This window comes from Myotis yumanensis, unplaced genomic scaffold (assembly GCF_028538775.1).
Source record: "Myotis yumanensis isolate MYYU_CA2020_CCGP unplaced genomic scaffold, mMyoYum1.0.hap1 SCAF_14, whole genome shotgun sequence".
In the NCBI taxonomy this organism is placed as follows: domain Eukaryota; kingdom Metazoa; phylum Chordata; class Mammalia; order Chiroptera; family Vespertilionidae; genus Myotis; species Myotis yumanensis.
In genome coordinates, this window is record NW_027223765.1 from 421,988 (window position 1) to 445,926 (window position 23,939).

At 55.5% G+C, this 23,939-nt stretch overlaps 2 protein-coding genes across 5 annotated transcripts in view; one reads left to right on the forward strand and one right to left on the reverse strand.

Annotated features, from left to right (window-relative positions):
* The window catches only part of KIF9 (kinesin family member 9), a 38,503-nt gene extending 19,936 nt beyond the window's left edge, over window positions 1-18,567 (reverse strand). For 2 of the 4 annotated variants that reach the window (XM_070391133.1, XM_070391131.1), the window contains exons 1-9: window positions 17,063-17,243; window positions 10,132-10,229; window positions 8,989-9,154; window positions 6,624-6,730; window positions 5,789-6,013; window positions 4,240-4,323; window positions 4,067-4,159; window positions 2,307-2,454; window positions 1,316-1,380 (exon numbers count right to left, since the gene is read on the reverse strand). In XM_070391133.1, the coding sequence (XP_070247234.1) occupies window positions 1,316-1,380; window positions 2,307-2,454; window positions 4,067-4,159; window positions 4,240-4,323; window positions 5,789-6,013; window positions 6,624-6,730; window positions 8,989-9,154; window positions 10,132-10,229; window positions 17,063-17,096 (1,020 nt within the window). In that variant the 5' untranslated portion in view covers window positions 17,097-17,243. Of the gene's footprint in view, window positions 1-1,315; window positions 1,381-2,306; window positions 2,455-4,066; window positions 4,160-4,239; window positions 4,324-5,788; window positions 6,014-6,623; window positions 6,731-8,646; window positions 9,155-10,131; window positions 10,230-17,062; window positions 17,244-18,489 lie in introns of those variants that run through there. The other 2 variants (XM_070391132.1, XM_070391135.1) reach the window with 2 other exon arrangements.
* Window positions 18,568-18,930: 363 nt separating this feature from the next.
* The window catches only part of KLHL18 (kelch like family member 18), a 37,202-nt gene continuing 32,193 nt past the window's right edge, over window positions 18,931-23,939 (forward strand). Inside the window, 1 exon segment of the mRNA XM_070390896.1 lies at window positions 18,931-19,100. Within this exon segment, the coding sequence (XP_070246997.1) occupies window positions 18,972-19,100 (129 nt within the window). The 5' untranslated portion in view covers window positions 18,931-18,971.

Consider the following 23,939-nt stretch of genomic DNA (forward strand, 5'->3'; position numbering starts at 1 on the left):
TAGCCCGGCCGGCGTGGCTCAGTGGTTGAGTGTCAACCTATGAACCAGGAGGTCATTGGTTCGATTCCCGGTCAGGGCACAGGCCCGGTTTGCGGGCTCCATCCCTAGTGTGGGGCGTGCAGGGGGCAGCCGGTCCATGATTCTCTCTCATCACGGATGTTTCTCTCTCTCCTTCTCCCTTCCTCCCTGAAACCAGTATTTTTTTAAAAAGTGAAAAGTCTAAGGCCGTGGTTCTCAACCTTCTGGCCCTTTAAATACAGTTCCTCACGTTGTGACCCAACCATAACATTATTTTTGTTGCTACTTCATAACTGTCATGTTGCTGCTGTTATGAATCATCATGTAAATATCTGATCTGCAGGATGGTCTTAGGCGACCCCTGAGAAAGGGTCGTTCCACCGCCAAAGGGCTCGCGACCCACAGGTTGAGAACCGCTGGTCTAAGGGGCGCTTTCCAAACCTTCCGAGGAAGGCGGGGGGAGTGGGGGGGGGCTGGCACCCAGCGGGGTGGGCTCGGCCTCCATTGCCTCGGCTCTCCGCCTTCTCCCTCCCCAGGTCGCCTGGGACCCTGCTGGGTGGATCTCCCTCAGTTACAACTCTAGCCACAGCCCGTTCCTACTCAAAGCCCATGACAACCCGGCCCCCTGGGCCCAGCCACGGCCTCAGCCAGGCCGCCAGGGCCCACCCGGCCCTGCAGCTCCTCCCTCCTCTCCTTCTTGAGCCTCCCAGGCAGGGCCACCTGAGGGCCCACCAACCCTCTGCCAGGAACACGGCCCGTTCCCTGCCGCCACGCCCACTCAGCGCCCGCCTTCCTCACCCAGCTCCAGGGAGACCCTCCCTCTGGGGGACCCCTCCATCGGGGCTCCACGAACTCCCAGGCCCAAGGCCATGCGTGGCTCCTCCCTACCGAGCTGCTCCCCTCCCATCAGTTCGTACCAGCCGAGTAAGCACGCCTGGAACCGGGTTCCTGTCGAGGTTTTTAACCCGTCTGACCATGAGAACTCGGCGTCCGCCCTCCTCGGCCCAGCTCCAGGAGCAGCCCCAGCGAGCCTGTCCTTGCCCTCAGGGCTGGCTCTCGGCCTCCTCTGCTGGCACAGGCCCCCTGGCCAGCCTGCCTCCCAGAGCTTCTGCCCCCTGGTCCTTGGTATTTGGATCCTGGCTGGACCCCTCTCAGCGATTTTGGCTCAGACTCCCCCCGGGTGCCTCCACTCCCGACAGGGCGTACGGCCTGCGTGCCGGCTGCGCCAGCCGGTCAGCCGCCCCAGCCCTGCACCCACGTGGAGGGATCCCCCCGGGCGCACCGGCTGCGCACGTACCGTCTCGTCCAGCTGGGCGGCTTCTCCGTAGATGTTCGTCACCAGGACCATGTTGCAGTTTCCCCCTGCAGAAGGCGGGACACGCAAGCCCATGAACGTGTGGGTTTGCTGCCCGGGATTCCTTTGAGGCTGGGGGGGTCGGTTATGAATAGAATGCGTGTGTGCCCTCCACGTCCACATGTTAGAGTCCTAGCTCCCCAGGTGGTGGTGTTTGGAGGTGGGGCTTTGAGAAGGTAATTGGGTGTAGATGAGGTCACGAGGGTGGGGGACAGCAGAGGAGAGATGGCGTAAGGCCGGGAGGGGCAGGGGCAGGTTTTGCTCATAGTCGCACTCAGTTAATCACCAGACACCGCCCTGGCTGGTTTGGCTCAGTGGATAGAGCGTCAGCCTGGGAACTGAAGGGTCCCAGGTTCGATTCCAGTCAAGGGCACATGCCCGGGGTTGTGGGTTCAGTCCCCAGTGGGGGGCGTGCAGGAGGCAGCCAATCGATGGTTCTCTCTCATCATTGATGCTTCTATCTCTATCTCTCCTTCTCCCGTCCTCTCGGAAATCAATAAAATACATATATTTGTAAAATAACCAGACACCAATGACTGTGTCATTAGGCCCAACACAAAACCTGGGGACACAGGGATGACAAGACACCGCCCTCACCCCGTCGGGGAGACTGTGGGGGAAGGAAGGACGTCCTGGGAGAGGCCACTCTGGGCCCTGGAGGTGACGAAGGCTCTGCCAGCGGGTTTAGGGATGAGAGGAATTCGGAGGTGTTCCCAGGAGAGGCCAGAGCTTAGGCCCGGCTTCTGGGAGTGAACATGGTGACGTGCTGTAGGCGAAGGGAGAGGCGCTAGGCGTGGTTCTGTGAAAAGGCTGCACGAGGCTCATCCACCGGGAAGGGGCAATTCCGTGATCACAGCAGCAGATCGGCCAGCCCTGGCCGGGGTGGCTCAGAGGATAGAGCGTCAGCCTGGGGCCTGCACCAGCGGGCCCTCACCTAGCGAGTCCTTGAGGGCGTGGGTGAGCTTGCACTGCCGGAAGGGGATGTGGCCCCGCTTCTGGTCCCCGAGGGCGATGATGGCTTGCTCCAGGAAGGACAGCGACTTGTTGATGTAGGTGGCTTCCTTCAGGACTTGGCCCTCGGACTGCAAACCAGAGTCGGTTCCGCTTCAGACCCAGGGGGAGGCGGCCCCACCAAGAGCCTCCCTCAGGGTCGGGGGCTGTGCTCCACCCGGGCCGATGCTGCCCACACGCGGCGGATCCCCCACCAGCACCCGTGGTGCTTGCGAACGTGAACACCGCGTGGACATTCACGTAAGAACCCACTGAAAAGCCACATGACGTGAGTGTACATGTGGGTATTTGTGCAGTCACTCGAGCAGAGAGCCCTGCGGGTATTCACACAAATAGGGGCACTCACACGCACGCACAGAGAACGCTCATCCCAATACACCGGCGAATGCTTGTTGTTGTTGTTAACTTTCTTTTTTCATGTATTTTTCCACTTGGACATTTTAACATACCTTTTGATGTTGCATATGTTAATTTACAATGTTTCAAATTAGAATTTTAACCAGCTAATCACAATACTCCTTCATATACACGAGTAAAAAAGACTTTAATACACGCTACCTGGCTCGTTGGCCACTCTGCTACGTTTTGGGTAGGGAGAGCGCATTATCCGAACCACGATCAGAGGGTCGAAGCCTGAGTCTCCCTTACCATGGAGCTGAAACGGAGACCAGATCCTACTACCCTCAGGCTAAGCAACTTCCTTTTTTTTAACTTGTCAATCACGGTTGACATTCGATATTATTTTATATTAGTTTCAGCTGTGTGCTCTAGTGACTACTTATGCTAATTCTCACATTCATACAAATATTTCAGATGAAACACTCATGCAAACACTCCTGTGAACACTCACTCAGAGAAAAGCTAATCACGGACTGAGCACCAGGCTCCTTGTTAAGAATTTAGAGGCTACGCCCTGGCCTGTTTGGCTCAGTGGATAGAGCATCGACCTGTGGACTGAAGGTCCCGGGTTCGATTCTGGTCCAGGGCACATGCCCAGGTTGCAGGCTCGATCCCCAGTGGGGGACATGCAGGAGGCAGCCAATCAATGATTCTCTCTCATCAGTGATCTATCTCTCTCTCCCTCTCCCTTCCTCTCTGAAATCAATAAAAATATATTTAAAAAAAAGAATTTAGAGCAGTGGTTCTCAACCTTGGCTGCACATTAGAATCACCTGGGAATCTTTTTAAAATCCTGATTTCTGGGCCTCACCCTCCGGAAATTCTGTTTCTTTGTTACTAATGTGGCCCCACCCCATCACAAAGAAACAGAATTTCCGGAGGATGAGGCCCAGAAATCAGGATTTTAAAAAGATTCCCAGGTGATTCTAATGTGCAGCCAAGGTTGAGAACCACTGACTTAGAGGCTATGATCTCATTTCAACTTTACAAAAGCCTGTCAGGGAGGAACTGCCTCTGTCCCTCCAGCTCTGCAGGGTCAAGCCCACGTGCTCTACTGCAGCCGTCGCCAACCTCTCGGGCCTCACGGACCAGGTCGCCAGCCTCTCGGGCCTCACGGACCACCAGGGATTGGCGACCCTGCTCTACTGTGTCTCCGTCGGGGCTGTGCTCACCACGAGGGGCAGCCCCCATGAGGCACGGACCCCTGCCCGCCCCCCGCCCCCGCCGTGCTTGGGCCACTGTGCCGGACACAGGCCATGGCTTGTTGAGAAGGAACCCACTTACCCCAGACTTGCCCAGCCGTTCCGAGCCTGCTAGATCCACCAAATTAATTTTGGAAGTGATGTACTTTTCATCCGATAAGGTCCGTGAACGGGCCTGGGAAACATCCAAACAGATGAGACTGAGGCCCAGGGCACGGACCACGACGCCCGGGCGTGCGAAGGGCTCACACTCACCTCCACGTAGATGGTGAAGATGCAGTGGGACCTGGACGAGTTCTTGTTCATCGTGTGGGAGGCGATGATCCTGTTGGTTTCTCCCTGAAGAGGAGGATGAGAGAGAAACACCGATCAGCTGCCTCCTACACACTCCCCACCGGGGATGTGCCCGCAACCAAGGCACATGCCCGTGACCGGAATTGAACCCGGGACCCTTGAGTCCACAGGCCGACTCTCTATCCACTGAGCCAAACCGGTTAGGGCAAAAAAATATATTTTTTAAAAATGGGGGGTAGGAAACAATAATTGGTGCTTTTATTTTATTTTATTTTTTGATTTCAGAGAGAAAAGGAGAGGGAGAGAGAAGTAGAAACATCAATGATGAGGGTGAAAGTGAATCACTGATCGGCTGCCTCCTCCACGCCCCTACTGGGGATCGAGCCTGCAACCCCGGCCTGTGCCCTGAGCTGTGATTCACGGGTGGATGCTCAACCACTGAGCCACCCTGGCCGGGCTCACCTGGCCTTGTTTTGTTTGAGATTCGCCGATGCTGCAGCTGCCTCAGCGCTCCGCTGTATTTTCATTGCTAAATGGTTTTCCATTGTATGGACGTAATACTTGTTTACTCATCACCGTTGACAGACACTTGGTTATTCCCAGTCTTTGGCTGTTACAGACAACACTGCCAGGAACACTTGCGTAAAGCCTCTGTGTGTGTGAACACTTTTATTTTGGGGGATAGATTTCTAGGAGTGGAACTGCTAGGTCCTATGGATAAAAGGGCGTCACCATTTTACACGTCACCAGCAACGTATGAGTTCCAGCCAATATGACTTTTAAAAGAATAGCATACACTACGGAATTTTTTAATTGATTTGTAAAAGGTACTAAGGACATTAATCCTTATTTTTTTCTATACCACAAATGCCCATGATTTAATGTTAACTGCGGGGGGTGGGGGGGGGGGGTCAATTTCAACTACATAAGAAAAAACTGCCCAGGAAAAAAAGACTAGAAGGAAATAAGCCAAAATATACATTATTGTTGCCACATGTAGAAAACAAATAAGTAATTTTTTTATTCATATATGTGTGTATATATGTATATATTTTTATTTTTGAGAGAGAGTGGAGCAGGAGAGACAGAGAGAGAGAGAAACATCGATTGATTGCCTCCCACACAGGTATCGAGCCTGCAACCGAGGTCCATGCCTTTGACCAGAAACGAACTCGGGACCCTTCAGGCCGAGAGCCGACGCTCTCTCCACTGAGCCACACTGGCCAGGGCCATTTATGTATATATCTTTTTAATTGAACCCACAACCCAGGTAGGTGCCCTTGACCAGGAATCAAACCCATGACCCTTCAGTGCTCGGGGCCGACACTCTAACCATCGAGCCATGCGGCCAGAGCTATTCCTATGTTTTAGTACGAGCTGAATTTGCTAAACGAGTATCTTTTAATTTTCATCCTGATTATCAAAGTAAAAAACTAAGAAGGGTGTGAGAGAAAAAATAAGAGAAAGAAAGAAAGGGAAGGAGGGAGGGAGGAAGAAAGAAATCTCTCACCTCAAAGAGGAGGCTGAAGGCGTCCTCCTCCTGACTCGTGAGGTGGACCGACAGGCCCTTAATGAAGACCCCGTGCGGGTTTTCCACGATGGCCACGGGCGTGGCCGAGGGCCCCACGTAGGGCAGCGTGGACAGGAGGTCGAACAGGCTCTCGTTGTAGATCTCCAGGTAGGAGACACGCACCGTGATGGCATGCGTGGGGCGCTCCTCGATCATCCTGAAAACCTGGGGGAGGTCGGACAGCGGTTGGACCCCTGCAGGGGGCAGCCCCTGCCACGGGAGGGCAGACCGCGGGGGCATCCTGGCGTGCGACCAGAAAACCCTCCTCCTAAAAGGATTTACGGTCTAGTCGGTGTGACGACCATCAGCAGCAGCGACTATAAGCCTAGTCCATTGGGGGATATTTACTACCACCTTGTTTTAATATATTTTTAATTGACTTATTTTTAGAGAGAGAGGAAGGGAGAGGGATAGAGAGATAAGCATCATTGACCGGCTGCCTCCTGCCCGCTCCCCAGGGGATCAGCCCGCAACCCGGCCACGTGCCCTGCCCAGGAATTGAACTGGGGGCCTCAGTCACAGGCCACAGGCCAGCACAGGAGCCAGGAGCCAGTCGGCAAGTCCCACTCCCTCTTTTACAAACGAGGAAGCAGGCTCAGCATGGGCGTGGGCCAGGGTCCAACACCCGGACTCCTGGTTTCCTGAGGCCTCTGACTCACGGACACCGCCTCCCCCTGTGCATCCTGTCCCCCCAGCGTCCAGCAGCTGGCCTGGGCTGGCAGCACCTGCGGCCGAGCGGGGACCTGTGTGCCCCCCGCGCCCCCCCCCCCCCCACCTGCTGCAGGGCCCGGGGCAGGATCCCTCGGTGCCTGTAGTTCTCCGTGGTCCCGGTCATGGTGTAAGTCTTGCCAGCGCCTGTCTGCCCATAACACATGATGGTGCCTGCCAACATTTCAAAAACACGACTCGGTGACCTCCAGGGAACAGCTCCGAGGATAGCTCTCCCCCTCCCCCCAATCCCACTCCCCCACCCCTGCATCCCCAGGGCCAGCCAGGACCCGGCCTGGAGGTGGCCATCGGGCGCCTCCGCAGAGACCGCAGAGACCGGGATTTCCTGCCATGGAGGGTGGGTGGGCAGGGAAATGGGGACATAAATGCTCAAAGCACAGGCAGCTGCTCTGAATCCGAGGTCCACCAGGTGCTCTGCGTTCCCTCCACCAAGAGATCTGACCCCGGGCTCCGGGGAGAGGGGGGCGGGGTCCCAGGGAGCAGAGCGGCTGCGGATTTTCCCGGGAAGAGGAGGAGAGCTGAAAGGGATTGAGCTCCAGCCCTTCTTTTTTTGGTTAACCCTCACCCGATTTTTCTACTGATTTTTTATTTTTATTTTTACTAGAGGCCCGATGCACGAAATTCGTGCAAGGGGCATGGCCCTTGCAGCCACGGCTTCGTCCGGAAGGTCGTCCGGAAGGACATCCGGAAGGTCATTTGACATTCGGCTGTCCGGTCTAATTAGCATATTATGCTTTTATTATTATAGACTTTTAAATATATTTTTATTGATTTCAGAGAGGAAGGAAGAGGGAGAGAGAGATAGAAACATCAATGATGACAGAGAATCATTGATCAGCTGCCTCCTGCACGCCCCTTACTGGGGATCGAGACCGCAACCCAGGCATGTGTCCTTGACCAGAATCGAACCCGGGACCCTTCAGTCCGCACCGGCCAGGGCAGAACTCCAGCCCTCTGTCAGCAAGGCCCTGCGCTGCCAGGGGCTCAGGGCGAGGCCTCCCTGAGGGCCTGGCCGGGCAGGAGGCAAGGGCGTTGAAATGCCCAGGAAGAGATGGGGTGGCAAAGGCTTTTCCCACCAGTAGTGAGAATTCTTTGTAGACTGCAGGTTCCCACAGCACCGAACGGGGCTGCCAGGAGGCCCCTTCCACTTCCGGAAGCAGACGCCCCAGGCAGGTCCTGACCGGGAGCCCCTGCCCTCGGGGACGCTTCCACCTGCACCTCTCACGTCACCCCAGGCTCCGGGCTCAGGGGGCCCCGGGCTCAGGCTCCCACCTGCTCCTCCTCCTGGGCGGCTGGTGCCAGACCCTGTGCCCAAGGCTGCTCCTGGGGTTCACACAGCAGACCCACCAGGCAATGCGGTGCCATGGAAACCAGAGCTTGCTTTGCCGAACGGATGCTCCATGTCTGGGATGGGCAGATTTTTACCACCTAAATCCAGACGTGCGCTGGAACCCAGATGGAGTGTCCACTGACCCAACACAAATGAGCAGGAAGGAGTCACGTGGGCTGGGACTCAGGACCCACTTGTGGTCCCACAGCACCCGGGCCTCTCTTCCTGTCTCTGCCGCCTCCGGGCCACACCCCGCGGGTCAGTGAGGACCACACGCCGGGACCACAGGGAGTGTTTACAGTGTCTGAGCATCTCCGCTCCAGGGCCTTCTCAAAATGCTCATCTTTATGTGTTGATTTCAGAGCGAAGGGAAGGGAGAGAGAAACATCAAGTTGCTGTTCCACTTATTGACACACTCACTGGCCGCTCCTTGGATGAGCCCTGACCGGGACGGACCCGCAACCTTGGCGTCGAGGGACGGCGCTCTAACCAACGAGCCCCTCAGCCAGGCGCAGGGGCTGGTCGCAGACCTGAGCGTTGCCAACAGGGAACATTCTAGTCAGCGGCCACCAAGTGAGCAAAGCCCACAAACTGTGATATGTGCTGAGGATTTTTAAATCTTTAAAAGGGGAAAGAAAAAAAGAAGATTTCAAAACAATCTTACACTGAACAAGTTTGTAAAAATTTCCTGATGCAGCTGCTTTTAATTTGTTAAGAAATCAAACGTTACTCATGCTTTTAGCGCTATATTCACACACAGTCCAATACAGGAGTGAAAACAGTCGATGCTGATGGAACGAATGGCAACAACACCCAGCAGGTAGCTTAGAGGACGTCTGCATCCATCAAATGCATCGCGAGGGCACTGTCTCCCCAACCAGTCTGTGCGGCAACACAGAAGGCGAAGCCCCCGTGACCCAGAGCCCGGTCATTCCTGTGCAGGCAGGCAGGGCCGGACCTGGGCCAAGCCAGGCCCGCATGGCACCACGAGGATTCATTCATTCACCGTGGGACACGTGCCCCTCTCCGAAGGGCCCCCCGGGATCTGTCCACAGGTCACACAGCTAACGCGCGCAGTTACCGTTGTAGCCGTCCAGGGCCTGCGAAACCACGTCCTTGGCCACGGTCTCGTAGACCAGGTCCTGGGAGGCGTCGTGGAGAACTCCGTCCAGCTTGAAGGACCAGTCTGTCTGCTGGTTATTGACAACTCCTCTCCGAGTGTCTTTTTTTAAGTGAATATCGATGGTCTAGGAAGAGAGGAGAAGGGGAGGGAGGGAGAGGGAGACGGGGAGACAAATGCGTATTTGTTAGGAAATGGCTGCAAATTGGCATCAAAAAATCACCGACGGCCGAAACCGGTTTGGCTCAGTGGATAGAGCATTGGCCTGTGGACTCAAGGGTCTCGGGTTCGATTCCGGTCAGGGGCATGTACCTGGGTTGCCGGCACATCCCCAGTAGATGTGCAGGAGGCAGTTGATGGATGTTTCTCTCTCATCGATGTTTCTAGCTCTCTATCTCTCTCCCTTCCTCTCTGTAAAAATTCAATAAAATATATTTAAAAAAAAAAAAATCACCGATGGCCGAGTCCTGATCTGGAAACGAAGGGGAGGTGAGGTGACCCTTGGGAAGGACAGGGGCTCCGGGCAGGCTCCTGTCCGGGTGACTTCCTGGGGAGGGAGGGAGGGAGGGAAGTGCGGACCCATCTCTCCCTGGTTCACAGGGGGATGTCGTGGCCCCACCTCTGATACGGGGTCAAGCACATGCACCATGTTCTTACTAAACTGCTTTAGCACAGGGGGGCCTTTATTATTATTTTAAAAAGTATTTTTATTGATTTCAGAGAGGAAGGGAGAGGGGGAGAGAGCTAGAAACAATGATGAGAGAGAATCATGGATCGGCTGCCTCCTGCACGCCCCCTACTGGAGATCGAGTCCGAAACCCGGGCCTGTGCCCTTGACAGGAATCGAACCCACGACCCTTCAGTCCCCAGGCCCACGCTCTACCCGCTGAGCCGAACCGGCCAGGGCTAAAGGGAAACTTATTAACCAAGACGACGACGGAAGCCGGGAGTGGGGAGTTGCCTCACCACCAGCATCGCAGGGGAATGGCTGGGCCTGGGGACCCTGGAGTCCTGCTGGGCTTCCACCCGTCCCCTCTGACCACCCCGAGCGAGCGAGCGAGGCGGGACGGAGAGAGGCGGCGAGGGCACACGCGTCGCACTTACTTTGTTGTCGTCGCCGTATCTGATCATTTCATGAGCAAAGTCATCGGTGGGTCTGACACGGACAAACGCGTGCACTTTTTTCCTCGTGCTCATTCTCGCTGGAGAAAGGAACACAGGACAGTGTCAGCGGCCGGCCGTCCCTCCCCAGGCCACAGCGAGGGCTGTCCCTCCCCAGGCCACAGCGAGAGGCTGTCACTCACCAGGCCACAGCGAGGGCTGTCACTCCCCAGGCCACAGCGAGGGCCGTCCGTCACCCGGCCACAGCGAGAGGCTGTCCCTCCCCAGGCCACAGCGAGAGGCTGTCACTCCCCAGGCCACAGCGAGAGGCTGTCACTCACCCGGCCACAGTGAGGGCTGTCCCTCCCCAGGCCACAGCGAGGGCTGTCACTCACCCGGCCACAGCGAGGGCTGTCACTCACCCGGCCACAGTGAGGGCCGTCCGTCACCCGGCCACAGCGAGAGGCTGTCACTCACCAGGCCACAGCGAGAGGCTGTCACTCACCCGGCCACAGTGAGGGCTGTCCCTCCCCAGGCCACAGCGAGGGCTGTCACTCACCCGGCCACAGCGAGGGCTGTCACTCACCCGGCCACAGCGAGAGGCTGTCACTCACCAGGCCACAGCGAGAGGCTGTCACTCACCAGGCCACAGCGAGGGCTGTCACTCCCCAGGCCACAGCGAGGGCCGTCCGTCACCCGGCCACAGCGAGAGGCTGTCACTCCCCAGGCCACAGCGAGAGGCTGTCACTCACCCGGCCACAGCGAGGGCCGTCCCTCCCCAGGCCACAGCGAGAGGCTGTCACTCCCCAGGCCACAGCGAGAGGCTGTCACTCACCCGGCCACAGTGAGGGCTGTCCCTCCCCAGGCCACAGCGAGGGCTGTCACTCACCCGGCCACAGCGAGGGCTGTCACTCACCCGGCCACAGCGAGAGGCTGTCACTCACCTGGCCACAGCGAGAGGCTGTCACTCACCAGGCCACAGCGAGGGCTGTCACTCCCCAGGCCACAGCGAGAGGCTGTCACTCACCCGGCCACAGTGAGGGCTGTCCCTCCCCAGGCCACAGCGAGGGCTGTCACTCACCCGGCCACAGCGAGGGCTGTCACTCACCCGGCCACAGCGAGAGGCTGTCACTCACCTGGCCACAGCGAGAGGCTGTCACTCACCAGGCCACAGCGAGGGCTGTCACTCCCCAGGCCACAGCGAGGGCCGTCCGTCACCCGGCCACAGCGAGAGGCTGTCACTCCCCAGGCCACAGCGAGAGGCTGTCACTCCCCAGGCCACAGCGAGAGGCTGTCACTCACCCGGCTACAGTGAGGGCTGTCCCTCCCCAGGCCACAGCGAGGGCTGTCACTCACCCGGCCACAGCGAGGGCTGTCACTCACCCGGCCACAGCGAGAGGCTGTCACTCACCAGGCCACAGCGAGAGGCTGTCACTCACCAGGCCACAGCGAGAGGCTGTCACTCACCCGGCCACAGTGAGGGCTGTCCCTCCCCAGGCCACAGCGAGGGCTGTCACTCACCCGGCCACAGCGAGGGCTGTCACTCACCCGGCCACAGCGAGAGGCTGTCACTCACCAGGCCACAGCGAGAGGCTGTCACTCACCAGGCCACAGCGAGGGCTGTCACTCCCCAGGCCACAGCGAGGGCCGTCCGTCACCCGGCCACAGCGAGAGGCTGTCACTCCCCAGGCCACAGCGAGAGGCTGTCACTCACCCGGCCACAGTGAGGGCTGTCCCTCCCCAGGCCACAGCGAGGGCTGTCACTCACCCGGCCACAGCGAGGGCTGTCACTCACCCGGCCACAGTGAGGGCTGTCACTCCCCAGGCCACAGTGAGGGCTGTCACTCCCCAGGCCACAGTGAGGGCTGTCACTCCCCAGGCCACAGCGAGAGGCTGTCCCTTACCAGGCCACAGCGAGAGGCTGTCCCTTACCAGGCCACAGTGAGGGCTGTCACTCACCAGGCCACAGCGAGAGGGCTGTCCCCCACCAGGCAGAGGAGGAAGGAGTGGTGTCCAGTCCCCGGTCTCCTGTCCCCGGGAGCCATCTCCCCCTCCCCCGGCGCATTTCAGTGCTCTGCCCACAGGACCTCCTGCTCTCCAGGTGGCCTCGCTGTGCCCACCTCCAACCCCGGCCCTAGGAGACTGGAGTAAAGGCTCAGAAGCCCCCTCCCGCCCCAGCCCTCCCGCGCCCGTCTCAGGTGTGTTTCTAGAACTGCTCCGCGTCTGAGTCCACTGATGCTTTGCCTTGTTCACTGTATTTTCCTTGAACGTACTTACCATGAAAAGCATTACAACTAATTCTCTTCTTTAAAAAAATAGTGTTATTGATTTCAGAGAGGAAGGGAGAGGGAGAGAGAGAAACATCAGTGAGAGAGAGAGTCACGATCGCTGCCTCCTGCACGCCCCACACTGGGGATCGAGCCCGCGACCCGCTAGCTCATAATCAAATACTCTTTCTTCTCTGGCACTCCATCGAGAAAAGTATCACGGATAGTCCCCTCCTTCCTCTTCTCCTAAAACTAACTGGAGTCTCACCATCTTCTTTCAGACAGAAACACCTATATGTGTATTCCTGTATTTGTCTGATCACAAGTAATTACCATGACTAACGAAATGCTGAAATAAATGTCTGATAGAATGCTTATAGATACAAGGGATGGGGGGCGATTTAAGTGAAGGACCCTCCTAATAGATAGAGCTGTCCTATAGTGGAAAACATGTTCTCAAGGCAGGACCACAAACTCCACAAGCAGTAAAGCAAACTCAAGAGATGCTACAAAAGGGGAGAGTTAACTGATCTCTAAGATCCTACCCAAATAACAAAGTATAAATATTTCTAAAAATGGAATTGTAACAGCATGAATGGGCCTGGAGAGCATTGTGCTAAGCGAAATAAGCCAGTCAGAAAAAGATAAGTATCACATGATCTCACCCATATGTGGAATCTAATAAATAAAATTAACTGATGAACAAAATAGATCTAGAGACATCGACCCATGAACAGACGGATGAATTTCCGAGGGAAGGTGTGTGTGGGGTGTGTGTGTGTGCGTGGTGGGGGGAGAGATGAACCGGGGAACTTATGCCTATATGTGTAGCCCACGAACAGACAATAGTGTGGCGCAGGCTTGGGAGGGTGGGTGCAAGGAGGAGGGGTCAATGGGGAAACACACACACACACACACACACTCACACTCACACACACTCACACACACACTCACACACACACTCACACACACACACACTCACACACACACACTCACACACACACACACTCACACACACACTCACACACACTCACACACACACACTCACACACACACACTCACACACACACTCACACACACACTCACACACACTCACACACACACACTCACACACACACACACACTCACACACACACTCACACACACTCTCACACACACACACTCACACACACACTCACACACACACACACTCACACACACACTCACACACACTCTCACACACACTCACACTCACACACACTCACACACACACACACACACACACACACACTTACAAAAACAAAGGGGACACCTGTATACTTTCAACAATAAAGAAAAATTAAAAAACAACAACAACTGAATTGTACAACCCTCCAAGGATAACTATGAAGTCTCGTCTTTATTGGGTATTAGTCTCACTGTCAAATTACACTAGGCCTGCTCTCCTGGCAGTGTCTGCATAGAGCATTTAATGCTAATTAGACAGTAAGTTTTGGTTATAGCATTGACATCGAGTGTAGAAGCAAAAGGGTTATTAAATAGAAGTAATAATTGCACAGATTTTTATTGTTTCAAGAGGAACTTAAAAAACAATCAACTCTTGCCCTAGCCCAGCCGTGGGCAAACTACGGCCCGCGGGCCGGATCCGGCCCGTTTGAAATGAATAAAACTAAAAAAAAAAAAAGACCGTACCCTTTTATGTAATGATGTTTACTTTGAATTTATATTAGTTCACACAAACATTCCATCCATGCTTTTGTTCCGGCCTCCGGTCCAGTTTAAGAACCCATTGTGGCCCTCGAGTCAAAAAGTTTGCCCACCCCTGCCCTAGCCGGTTTGACTAAAGGGTCCCAGGTTCAATTCTGGCCAAGAGCACATGCCGGGGTTGCGGGCTCAATCCCCCCCACCCCTTACCCGTAGGGGGCGTGCACGAGACAGCCAATCAATGATTCTCTCTCATCATTGATGTTTCTCTCTCCCTTCCTCTCTGAAATCAGTGAAAAACAATCAACCCTTTAGGTGCCTCTTATACCCTGATAAAAAGGATTAAATATTGAGAGAAAATGTCAAGAGCTCTATGAAAAGCGAAGTAAAAACCTATCTGTAATTACCAATTGCACTAACCCTAATTTAGTCATACTGGAACACATGATACAGGCCTAGCAAAATATACAAAATGATCTCATTGTTCAAAACTATTGGGAACACAATACGATTTTAAATTATTCCAAGGTTTTCAAAATGGTTCCAAAATTTCTAATTTAACAAATTTTTCTAGGACCACCGAATATATTTTTCTTTCCTTCTTTCTCCTTTTAAAAAATAATTTGAATACCATCACGTAGTTTGTGGTCATGTAGTCTTAAGACTGGGCTCTGAAATTTCAATAATTTCACTTTGTGGAACCATAAATCTAAAGGCAGAATGCTAACAGCTCGTTTACAGTTAATGCTCCATGTGCACAAAACGACTCTGAACAGAGGCAAAGTTGAGGGAGGATGTGTGTGTGTCAGATGCTTCTCTCTCCAACTCCCTGTCAGGTTGGATCAGTTCAATCAGAAAGGAGCCCGGCCAGCATGGCTCCGTGGCTGAGCGTCGACCTAGGAACCAGGAGGTCACAGTTCGATTCCTGGTCAGGGCACAGGCCCGGGTTGTGGGCTCGATCCCAGTGCGGGGCGTGCAGGGGGCAGCTGGCTAACGATTCTCTCTCATCACTGACGTTTCTGTCTCTCTCTTCCTCTCCCTTCCTCTCTGAAATCAATAAAACTATTTAGGAAGGAAGGAAGGAAGGAAGGAAGGAGGGAGGAAGGAAGGGAGGGGGGAAGGAAGGAAGGAGGGAGGGAGGGAGGGAGGGAGGAAGGAGGGAAGGAAGGAAGGAAGGAGGGAGGGAGGGAGGGAGGGAGGGAAGGAAGGAAGGAAGGAGGGAAGGAAGGAAGGATGGGAGGAAGGAAGGAAGGGAGGGAGGAGGGAAGGAGCCGTTGCCCCTACAATAACCGGTACTTTCCTGGGGCAGGAGAGAGGAGTTGAGGCTAAAGAAATCGCCTGGATCCTTGTGGAAAAGACAACCCACAAAGGAATCTACTGACTTTATGAGGAATTAGGAAAGCATGAGGCACGGGGCGCTGACTCCATTTCTCCTTCAAATTGGAGAAAAGCATTATCAACAGAATTATTAGGAGAAAAACAGCTTGCTGGGGCATTGCAAAGCGCGCTAACACTGTGGGCTATTGCAAAACTGACATGATGTTTAATAGGTTTTAAAAGCTAATTTCCAAGAGCTTTATTGTAAAGAAAAAGCCAGGACAGATTCCTTCTTCTTTTTGCTTGTTAACCCTCACCTGAGGATATTTTTCCATTGTTTTTTGAGAGAGAAATAGAGGGAGGGAGGGAGGAAGGAGGGGGGAGAGAGAAAGAAAGAGAAAGAGAGAGAAACACTGATGTGAGAGAGAGACATCGATTGGTCGCCTCCTGCACTTGCCCCCACTGGGGCCGAGGACCAAACCTGCAACCCAGGTAGGTATGTGCCCTTGACCAGAAATCGAACCCATAAGCCTTCTAACCACTGAGGCACACTTGTCGGGGCCAGATTTCGTCTTTTAATTAAAGTTCATTATTGCATTTTTTAAAAGCACATTAAATATAAATGGTAACATTTTACATGTATCATCTAAGAGAGGTTCAGTGACTGTTACTGGCTAAAAATGATTCGATGTTTTAAAAACATGAATGTCCCTCCACACCTCTAGACACCACTTGTGGTGACCACTTGATCTCCTCTCTTAATTATATTAACTCTCAGGTGGCATTAAGTCCCTATAGAAGCAAGTTAAATAGAGACAGGCCCTGCCCTTTCTGTTTAGTGTCAATGATGTGGACGTAAAACTCCAACCCCAGTTACAAGCCTGTCAGAGGTCGGATCAAGTCAGCAAACGCGTTACTTTCATATTTGCCTGTTGTAGAGTGTGTCCGCCTCGACATGCCTCGAGTGATGGCGGCATGAACGTCTTTTCCACCAGGGGAGCATTCAGACCTTTTAATTGTTAGAAAACGAATGTGAAAGGCCCTCAGGAGGGCAGAGGTCACGGCTTGTCCAATTTCAGTCCTGAAATCCTTGTCAGCAAAACTGATCTTGAGAAACGAAAAGCCACAAGTAGCTCTAACACCAGCTCCAAGCTGAAGAAGCTGAAGAGAACCTCTCAGCTCTAAGTTCACTTTGGTGGAGATCACTGGGAAGTTGAGAGTAGAGGGAGGTGTGTTTTGACTCCAGCAAACACCCTCAATCTCTAAAGCTCTGGGAACCATTCCCAGACCAGCCTGAGGGCCCAGCCTCCTCCTGAGAGGTACCTATTAGGGCCGCCTCTGGGGATCGGTGCCCACAGGTCCCTCTTGGCAGCCCCCACCCACGGACCGCACAAGGGCCGCGCAGGCCATCTCCAAGCATCACCCTCCCCTCAGAGCCGGCCCCTTCTCTACCATGCAATTGGCCAACATGCACATGCAGTCGCCTATCTGTGCTGCCCAAGGCCCTCCCCGTGCTCACACCCATGGCCCCACGTATGCCAGGAGCCATGCCCATCCCCAGAGACAAGCCTTCTCTGCTTCTCTACTCACTGCACCCTCCTGCACCTCTGCTATGCAGCAGCCCCTCGGCACCCAGACCTTGGGGACCCCATGCACCTCGCACTTACTGAGATGCTTGTTACTGTTCTTATGCCACATCATCTGAGCGGGTTTCAGCTCCCCAATGACATGACAAGCTGCTGGGGGAAGGACTGTGCCTTTTATGTGAATCCCTCCTCAAGGTCCACAGCAGTACCCAGCACAGAGCAGGTGCCCAAGAAACGGTGGTGGGTGGTGACGGTCATGGCTGGAAGTCAGAGGGGCGCTGCGTCTCCACATGTGGGTCCATCCTGGTCACTACTGAGAGAGTACCCAGGGGCATGAAATGCCTCTCCCCTCCCACACCCACCCCGAAGCCCACAGCCCCTCTAGGAGGACACTTACTTTCCAAGCACCACTTTCAAGAAGCTATGCTCTGCCCCCTTCACCACGCCCTCCCTTTAGTGGGGCCCGCCTCCCGTAGGTCCTTGTGGGGAATGCTGCTCCCTCATGGGGGCTGCTACCATTAGATATTTCTGAGCCCTAACCGGTTTGGCTCAGTGAATGGAGCATCGGCCTGTGGACTCAAGGGTCCCAGGTTCGATTCCGGTCAAGGGCATGTACCTTGGTTGCAGGCACATACCCAGTAGGGAGTGTACAGGAGGCAGCTGATCGATGTTTCTCTCTCATCGATGTTTCTAACTCTCTATCCCTCTTCCTTCCTCTCTGTAAAAAATCAATAAAATATATATTTAAAAAAAAAAAGATATTTCTGAGTGGCCACCAGGAAGCCCCCTGCTGTAGAGGCTCGGGGTGTCTTCGTTTGTTTTTGGGGGTGGGGAAGGAATAGAATTGCCACCAAGCACCTGACGGCTCAATGAAAGGAGAGGGGGCACACGCGGGGAAGGTCGGCACCAGGTGAGTTCCTATCTTACAGCGCTCCTGCCAAGGCCAGGGACTGTCATGGGAAACCTCATAGCCAGAGCGGCAGCAGCATCGGAACCAGCCCAAAACAGGGTCCAAATGCACCCAGCCTTGGGCTAAACAAAATACTCGGATCCACGCAGAAACTGGCCTTTCTCCTTTCCTCACCCAACATGTCGGACCCCTATGTGGAGTCTGGGAGGCAGTGGGCCTTAGGACCATCCCTGTCCTTCTCTGGAGCAGTTTTCTCATCGGTAAAGCAAAGGGCTCGGACTGGCGAGCCTGAAAACCGTTAAGAGCAGAAGAGCCTGGAATACCTCTGGCTCCCAGCCTCGCATCCTCGGAATCTCGGGCGCGACGTAGGACCCTCGTGGGGACAGGGAACGTTAGATCTGAAGACTCTAAGCCTCAGCCAGTCTGCAAGGGCCACCCCGCGATGCTGTGCCCGGGTTTCACCGGTCAGGGAGCGATGCTGGGGAACTCCTGGGTGGAGCGATGTTCGGGTGCCAGCCGCTGCCCGCCGCCCCGGCGTACACCCCCTCCTCTCCGACCTCCCTTCACCCCACCCCGGCGGCGCGTGGGTCCTGCTTACCGCTCCGGAGGCAGCAGTCCCGCCGCAGCACCACCACTGCAACTGCTGCGAAGGAAAACCCGCGCGCGCAGCTGCCAGGTTGTGTACACGGTCGCCATGGCAACGGGCCGCTTCCGGAGGTCCCGGAAGTATTGAGGTAGTGGCGGAAATGAAGTCCGCGGTCCTCGGTGGAGACACGAGTAACGTCAGGGCAGCATCAGGAAAACAGGAGATGGGATCGCTGATTCTAGGAAGAATGCGGCAGCTGCAGGTGCGAGACAAGGGTCGAGATAGCAAGGGAACGAAAGCTGCGCACGAACCAGGAAGCGGGGCAGCAGGGCTTCCGGCGCAGAACCGGCTCCGACTACGGCGGCCGAGCAGGCCCGTCTGTTCCCAGGCCTGCGCCGGAGCCGACGTCGGCGCGCGCCCGCGCCCCGCCCCGCCCCGGGGAGCCGAGAGCCGGCCGGCCGGCCAGGCCTGCGCAGTCGCGGCGGCGGGTGAAGATGGTGGAGGACGGCGCGGAGGAGCTGGAGGACCTGGTGCACTTCTCCGTGTCCGAGTTGCCGAGTCGCGGCTACGGCGTCATGGAGGAGATCCGCCGGCAGGGCAAGCTGTGCGACGTGACGCTCAAGGTACCGAAGGCTGGCGGCGCGGGGCTGAGGGAGCAGGGACCGAGGGGAGACAGAGGGGCGGGGCCCGTAGGGGAAGCGAGGTCTGGCGGGCGGAGAGGTGGGAACGGGGGCCGCGGGAGGCCGTGTGGGGCCGAGGAGGCGGCGAGCGGGAGACGGACCCGCACGGCCCGCCGCCCCGGGGTGGGGGCCATCGGGGGCCCGCCACCCCTTTCGGTCGCGGACCGGAGGAAAGGGGCCGGCAGCCCCCCTGGAGGAGGGTGGGGCCCCCGACTCTGCCGGCTCCGCGGAAGCACCTGCCCCGCCTCCAGGCGCCCCTCTGCGCCCGAGGTCCGCCGGGTGGTGGGGGCGCGGGGGCGCCTTCGCGGGCATCGCTTGCCCGTGGCCGTCGCCTGGCCGCCTCGTCTGCTGAGAACTTGGAGCCGCGGGTCTGGCCCTGGCCGGTGGCGCAGTGGTTAGAGCGTCGGCCTGCGGACCGCAGGGTCCCGGGTTCGATTCCCGGTCGGGGCTCCCGCCCGCGCTGTGGGCTCGCTCCCCAGTGCGGGAGGCGGCCCATCATGGATGTTTCCGTCGCTCTCCCTCTCTCCTGTCCCCTCTGAAATCAACGAAACTGTATTTTAAAAAATAAGTGGGGTTTAAAAAGTAGCGATGAAAATCGGAGCGGGGGGCCTTCTGGGGTAGACAGCCAGCTCTCGGCCCGCACTGCGAGGCGCCCCCATCACCGCGAAGGGGGGGCGGTGGTCGCCTGCAGCGGGGTCCTCTCCCGGGACCAGCCCCCCCGCTGGCGGCCCGCGGGCTGCCCTCCCTCCGGCCGAGCGGCTGCGCGGAGCCCCCGACGGGCAGGTGCAGCCGCGTGCGGTCCCTGCCGGGCTCTGGCCGGGCGGCCTCGGCTCCGGTGACGGCAAGCCACGCGGAGCTCCTGCTCTGCTCGTATTTTTACGGCTTCAGGGAACTTCTCCTTCTTCCGGCTGGAGGCAGGTCTCTGCAGACAGCGGAGCGGAGAGGCTGAGAGTGGCCCCGGGTGCGGGGGGGACCGTGGCGACCATCCCGGTGGCAGGTTCCGTTTCTAAGCGCCAGTTTTCCAGCAGAAAACAGAGGTGATCCTCGTTCTCAGCCTCGGCCCGAGGATTACGGGAGCGCGTCTGGTGTTTGCCCGATGCCTGGCCTGCGCTTCTCATCGCTGTAAATGTTACAGAACAGAAATGTCTGGTCTGCCCGGGGCAGCCCACCCAGACAGAAAGGCCGAGAACGGCCCTGGCCGTGTGGCTCAGTGGATGGAGCGCCGGCCTGGGGACCAGGGGGTCCCGGTTCGATTCCGGTCTCGGGCCTGTGCCCCGGTTGCGGGCTCCTCCCCGCCTGCCTGTCTTCAGGCTTCCCTAACGCTCACCCCGCGAGAGGAGACCTGTCTCCAGCAGTGGAGTGTGGGGCCGGTCTGCGAGGGGGACAGCACTCGTAGACTCCACCCAAGTCATTACTCCTCATGGGTCCGCTTTCCATCTCCCCAAATAGGGTGACATTTTAACTGATCTCTGTCTCTGGGAGCTTCGCTGCTCCTTGGTTGTGGGTCTGAGGGGGGGTGTGCACAGCACAGACTGGGCCTGACTGCCTGGGCCTGCACCCTGGCTCCGCCACTCACTGGCCGTGGGGACCTGGGCACGTGCCTTCCACGCTGGTGACTGAGTTCCTTCGTCTGTGATGTGGGGACCAGCACCTCCTGGTAAAAGTGTCAGGTTTTGCCATGGCTGGGAGCTCAGTTCGTTCGAGCGTCGTCCCAATACACCAAAGGCTGAGGGTTCAGTCCCCGGTCAGGACACATACAAGAATCAGCCAATAAGTGCATCAGTGAGTAAAACAAAAAATCGATGTTTCTCTCTCCCTCTCTTCCTCTCCCTTCCTGTTTCTCTCTAAAATCAATCAATAAAATTATTGTTATAAAGTGTTAAGGTTTCCATTAGTTAATAATACGCTTAAAACAATCATGTGACCTGCGTTGGCCTGGACTGAAGGGTCCCTGATAGGATTCCGGTCAAAGGCGCACGCCCAGATTCCCGGATTCGGGCTCCATCCCCAGTGGGGGGCTTGCAGGAGGCAGCTGATCAATGATTCTCTCTCATCATTGATGTCCCTGTCTCTCTCTCTTTCTCCCTTCCTCTTTGAAATCAATAAAAACATATTTAAAAAAGAAACGACTGATATGTCCAGGGTTGAAATCTCAGTTTAAACATTAAAAAAAAACAACCCATGTGGTAAATGCTCAGTAAGTATAGATATTGAAGGATAATAGCTTACGGGGTTTCCAGAAGTGGATATACATGCGTATGTTCAGCCTGCCATTTTGAATTTGTTTCAGCTTCGGATGAATTCTAGGTGGTTTTATACACACATAATGTTCATTGCCTTCAAAGAGTTTGCGAACCACCGTTCTGCTTCGGTGGCCTGCATTTGATAGGCCCGAGCACAGAAGGAGGGGGACTCCCAAGGTCACAGGTTAAGGCGGGGAGCGAGGACTGGACTGCTGGTCTCGTATTCCGTCGGGATCTCCATCGCCTCTTCCGTTACTGACAGCGGCTGAACTGATTTCAGCTGCGATCATGCGAATGGATCTACCTCAGGTCAGCTGTAATCAGTCATGACGTAATCTCTTCTGTCTTTCTGAGTTTTCGGGAGAGAGTGAAAGCATTAGCAGGCATGCCGCGTTCTCAAACTTCAGTCAACTCTTGACCTTTCTTAATTTGGGGGGGGGGGGATATTTGAAATTTAAATTCCTTAGATACCTGTTGGATAATTAAGTAGAGGCATAATTAAAAAGGGTGATATATTGGATTTTTAAAAATCACATTCTCTATGGCCCTCTTTGAAAAATGAAAGCGATGAGCCTTCTCGCCAGAAAAAAATGTACATACTTACATATGTGCAAAATTTTGTGTTCGTTCTTTTTCTTTTTAATATATTTTTATTTATTTCAGAGAGGAAGGGAGAGGGAGAGAGAAATAGAAACATCAGTGATGAGAGAGAATCATTGATCGGCTGCCTCCTGCACACCTCCCCCTGGTGACCAAGCCCGCAACCCAGGCATATGCCCTTGACCGGAATTGAACCTGGGACTCTTCAGTCCATAGGCCGACGCTCTAGCCACTGAGCAAAACCGGCCAGAGCTGCATTCATTCTTGAGAGCAGCTCCCCTGATGCCCATCTTGGGTCATGAATCCAACTGAGTTGGATTCCATCAGAAGAAGTCGTTTTATCTTGAAGGTTAGGAGGACAGCAGTGCAGGCCGTGTTGGCGACCTGTAGCCGAAGACTTGGTCTGGGTAGAAAGGCTTGCATTCAGGGAGGCTCTTGTCCCCTCCCAGCTGTAGGGCCACCTGGAGCCCAGGGCTCCGGTCACATCTGTCGGGTTCATCTGGGTCCAGTGAATTGGGCAAACGCCCCAGATTCAAGGAGTGTCCCCACAACTTCATGTTCATGAGATCCAGACCCCCCAAGTTCACTGTTTCTACCTCCCCTCCCCTCACTCACTTCTTTCCTTTTTATTTGTGAGAGCAGAATGGGGTCACCAAACCTGCATGCTGTTTGCTGACCATACATTTAGGACAGAGGATGTGCCCACACACACACACTTTGTTTTTGCAATCACCGGTGAGTGGCTCCTCCAAGAGCTGCTGGTATCGGCCTTCCCAGCATTTCCAAGGCCCCTGCTGAGGTTCTGAACCCAGACCTGAGAATTGAGCCTCCAGAAGGAAAGTCTTTTTCATGGTGGAAGGCACGGTATTAGACTTCCTTTTGTCTGCCCACTACATCCAGGCAGACAGTTTCCGCTGAGCCTGGCTTCAAGAGCCACACATTTGATTCTGGAATCTTGCCTAATTTGTCACACGGATTTTGTGATGAGAGAGTAGGTGGAGAAGGATATCAGGAAGTGAAGTAAGGACTTGTTGATGCATGCCATTTCTGTGTTATGAGTAAGGCAGTGAGCAACACAGATATAATTACAGAGCGAGGATAATCATGTTGACAGGAGCCACGGAGGTCCTGCATCAAAGCCATTTATTCTGCAGACGTAAAAACCCGGAGGCTTGGAGATATGGAGGGATTGCCCGAGGCAAACGCCGTGTTGCTGTGCTCGACACAGCTGTTTGCTGGTGGGAGCGATGCTTTCACGTCCTCTGGGCACTCGCCGGCCGGGAGCTGACATCCGCCGTGTCACCCCTGGGCGTGGAGGGCAGGGAGGTACCTTCCAGATGCAGCACCACTTGTCGCAGGAGAGAAGGAAGATGGAGGCTTTTCTGCTAGTCTTCTGGACAAATCACATTCTTGACTCTTTTGACTTTGAAATGACCTTGTATTGGAAAGCCTGTGCTTCTGAATATAGTTCACCCCCAGGGTTTTCTACTGACTCTTGAGAGTTGGGAGAATCTTGGAGAGTCAGTTACCAACCGGCCAACCTTCCTGGGGCCCATCCGCCCCGAGGCCTGGAGCGTGGCCGTGGGTCACTCGCTGGGTGGCGCTAGAAGCCTGTGCCTGGAACGCTGCTCACCGCAGGCGGGTTCTTCACTGTCCTGTGCCTGGAACGCTGCTCACCGCAGGCGGGTTCTTCACTGTCCTGTGCCTGGAACGCTGCTCACCGCAGGCGGGTTCTTCACTGTCCTGTGCGAGACTCCACTGCTCACCGCAGGCGGGTTCTTCACTGTCCTGTGGAGACTCCACTGCTCACCGCAGGCTGGTGCTGGGAAGTGAGACCACGTGCTCTGCTGCAGGTGCTCCACGCCTCCTAAACCACGGGCAGGGCTGGCGTCTGCTTCCTGAGTCTGATGTGGGGAGAGTTGCCGCCCCCATTGCCTCC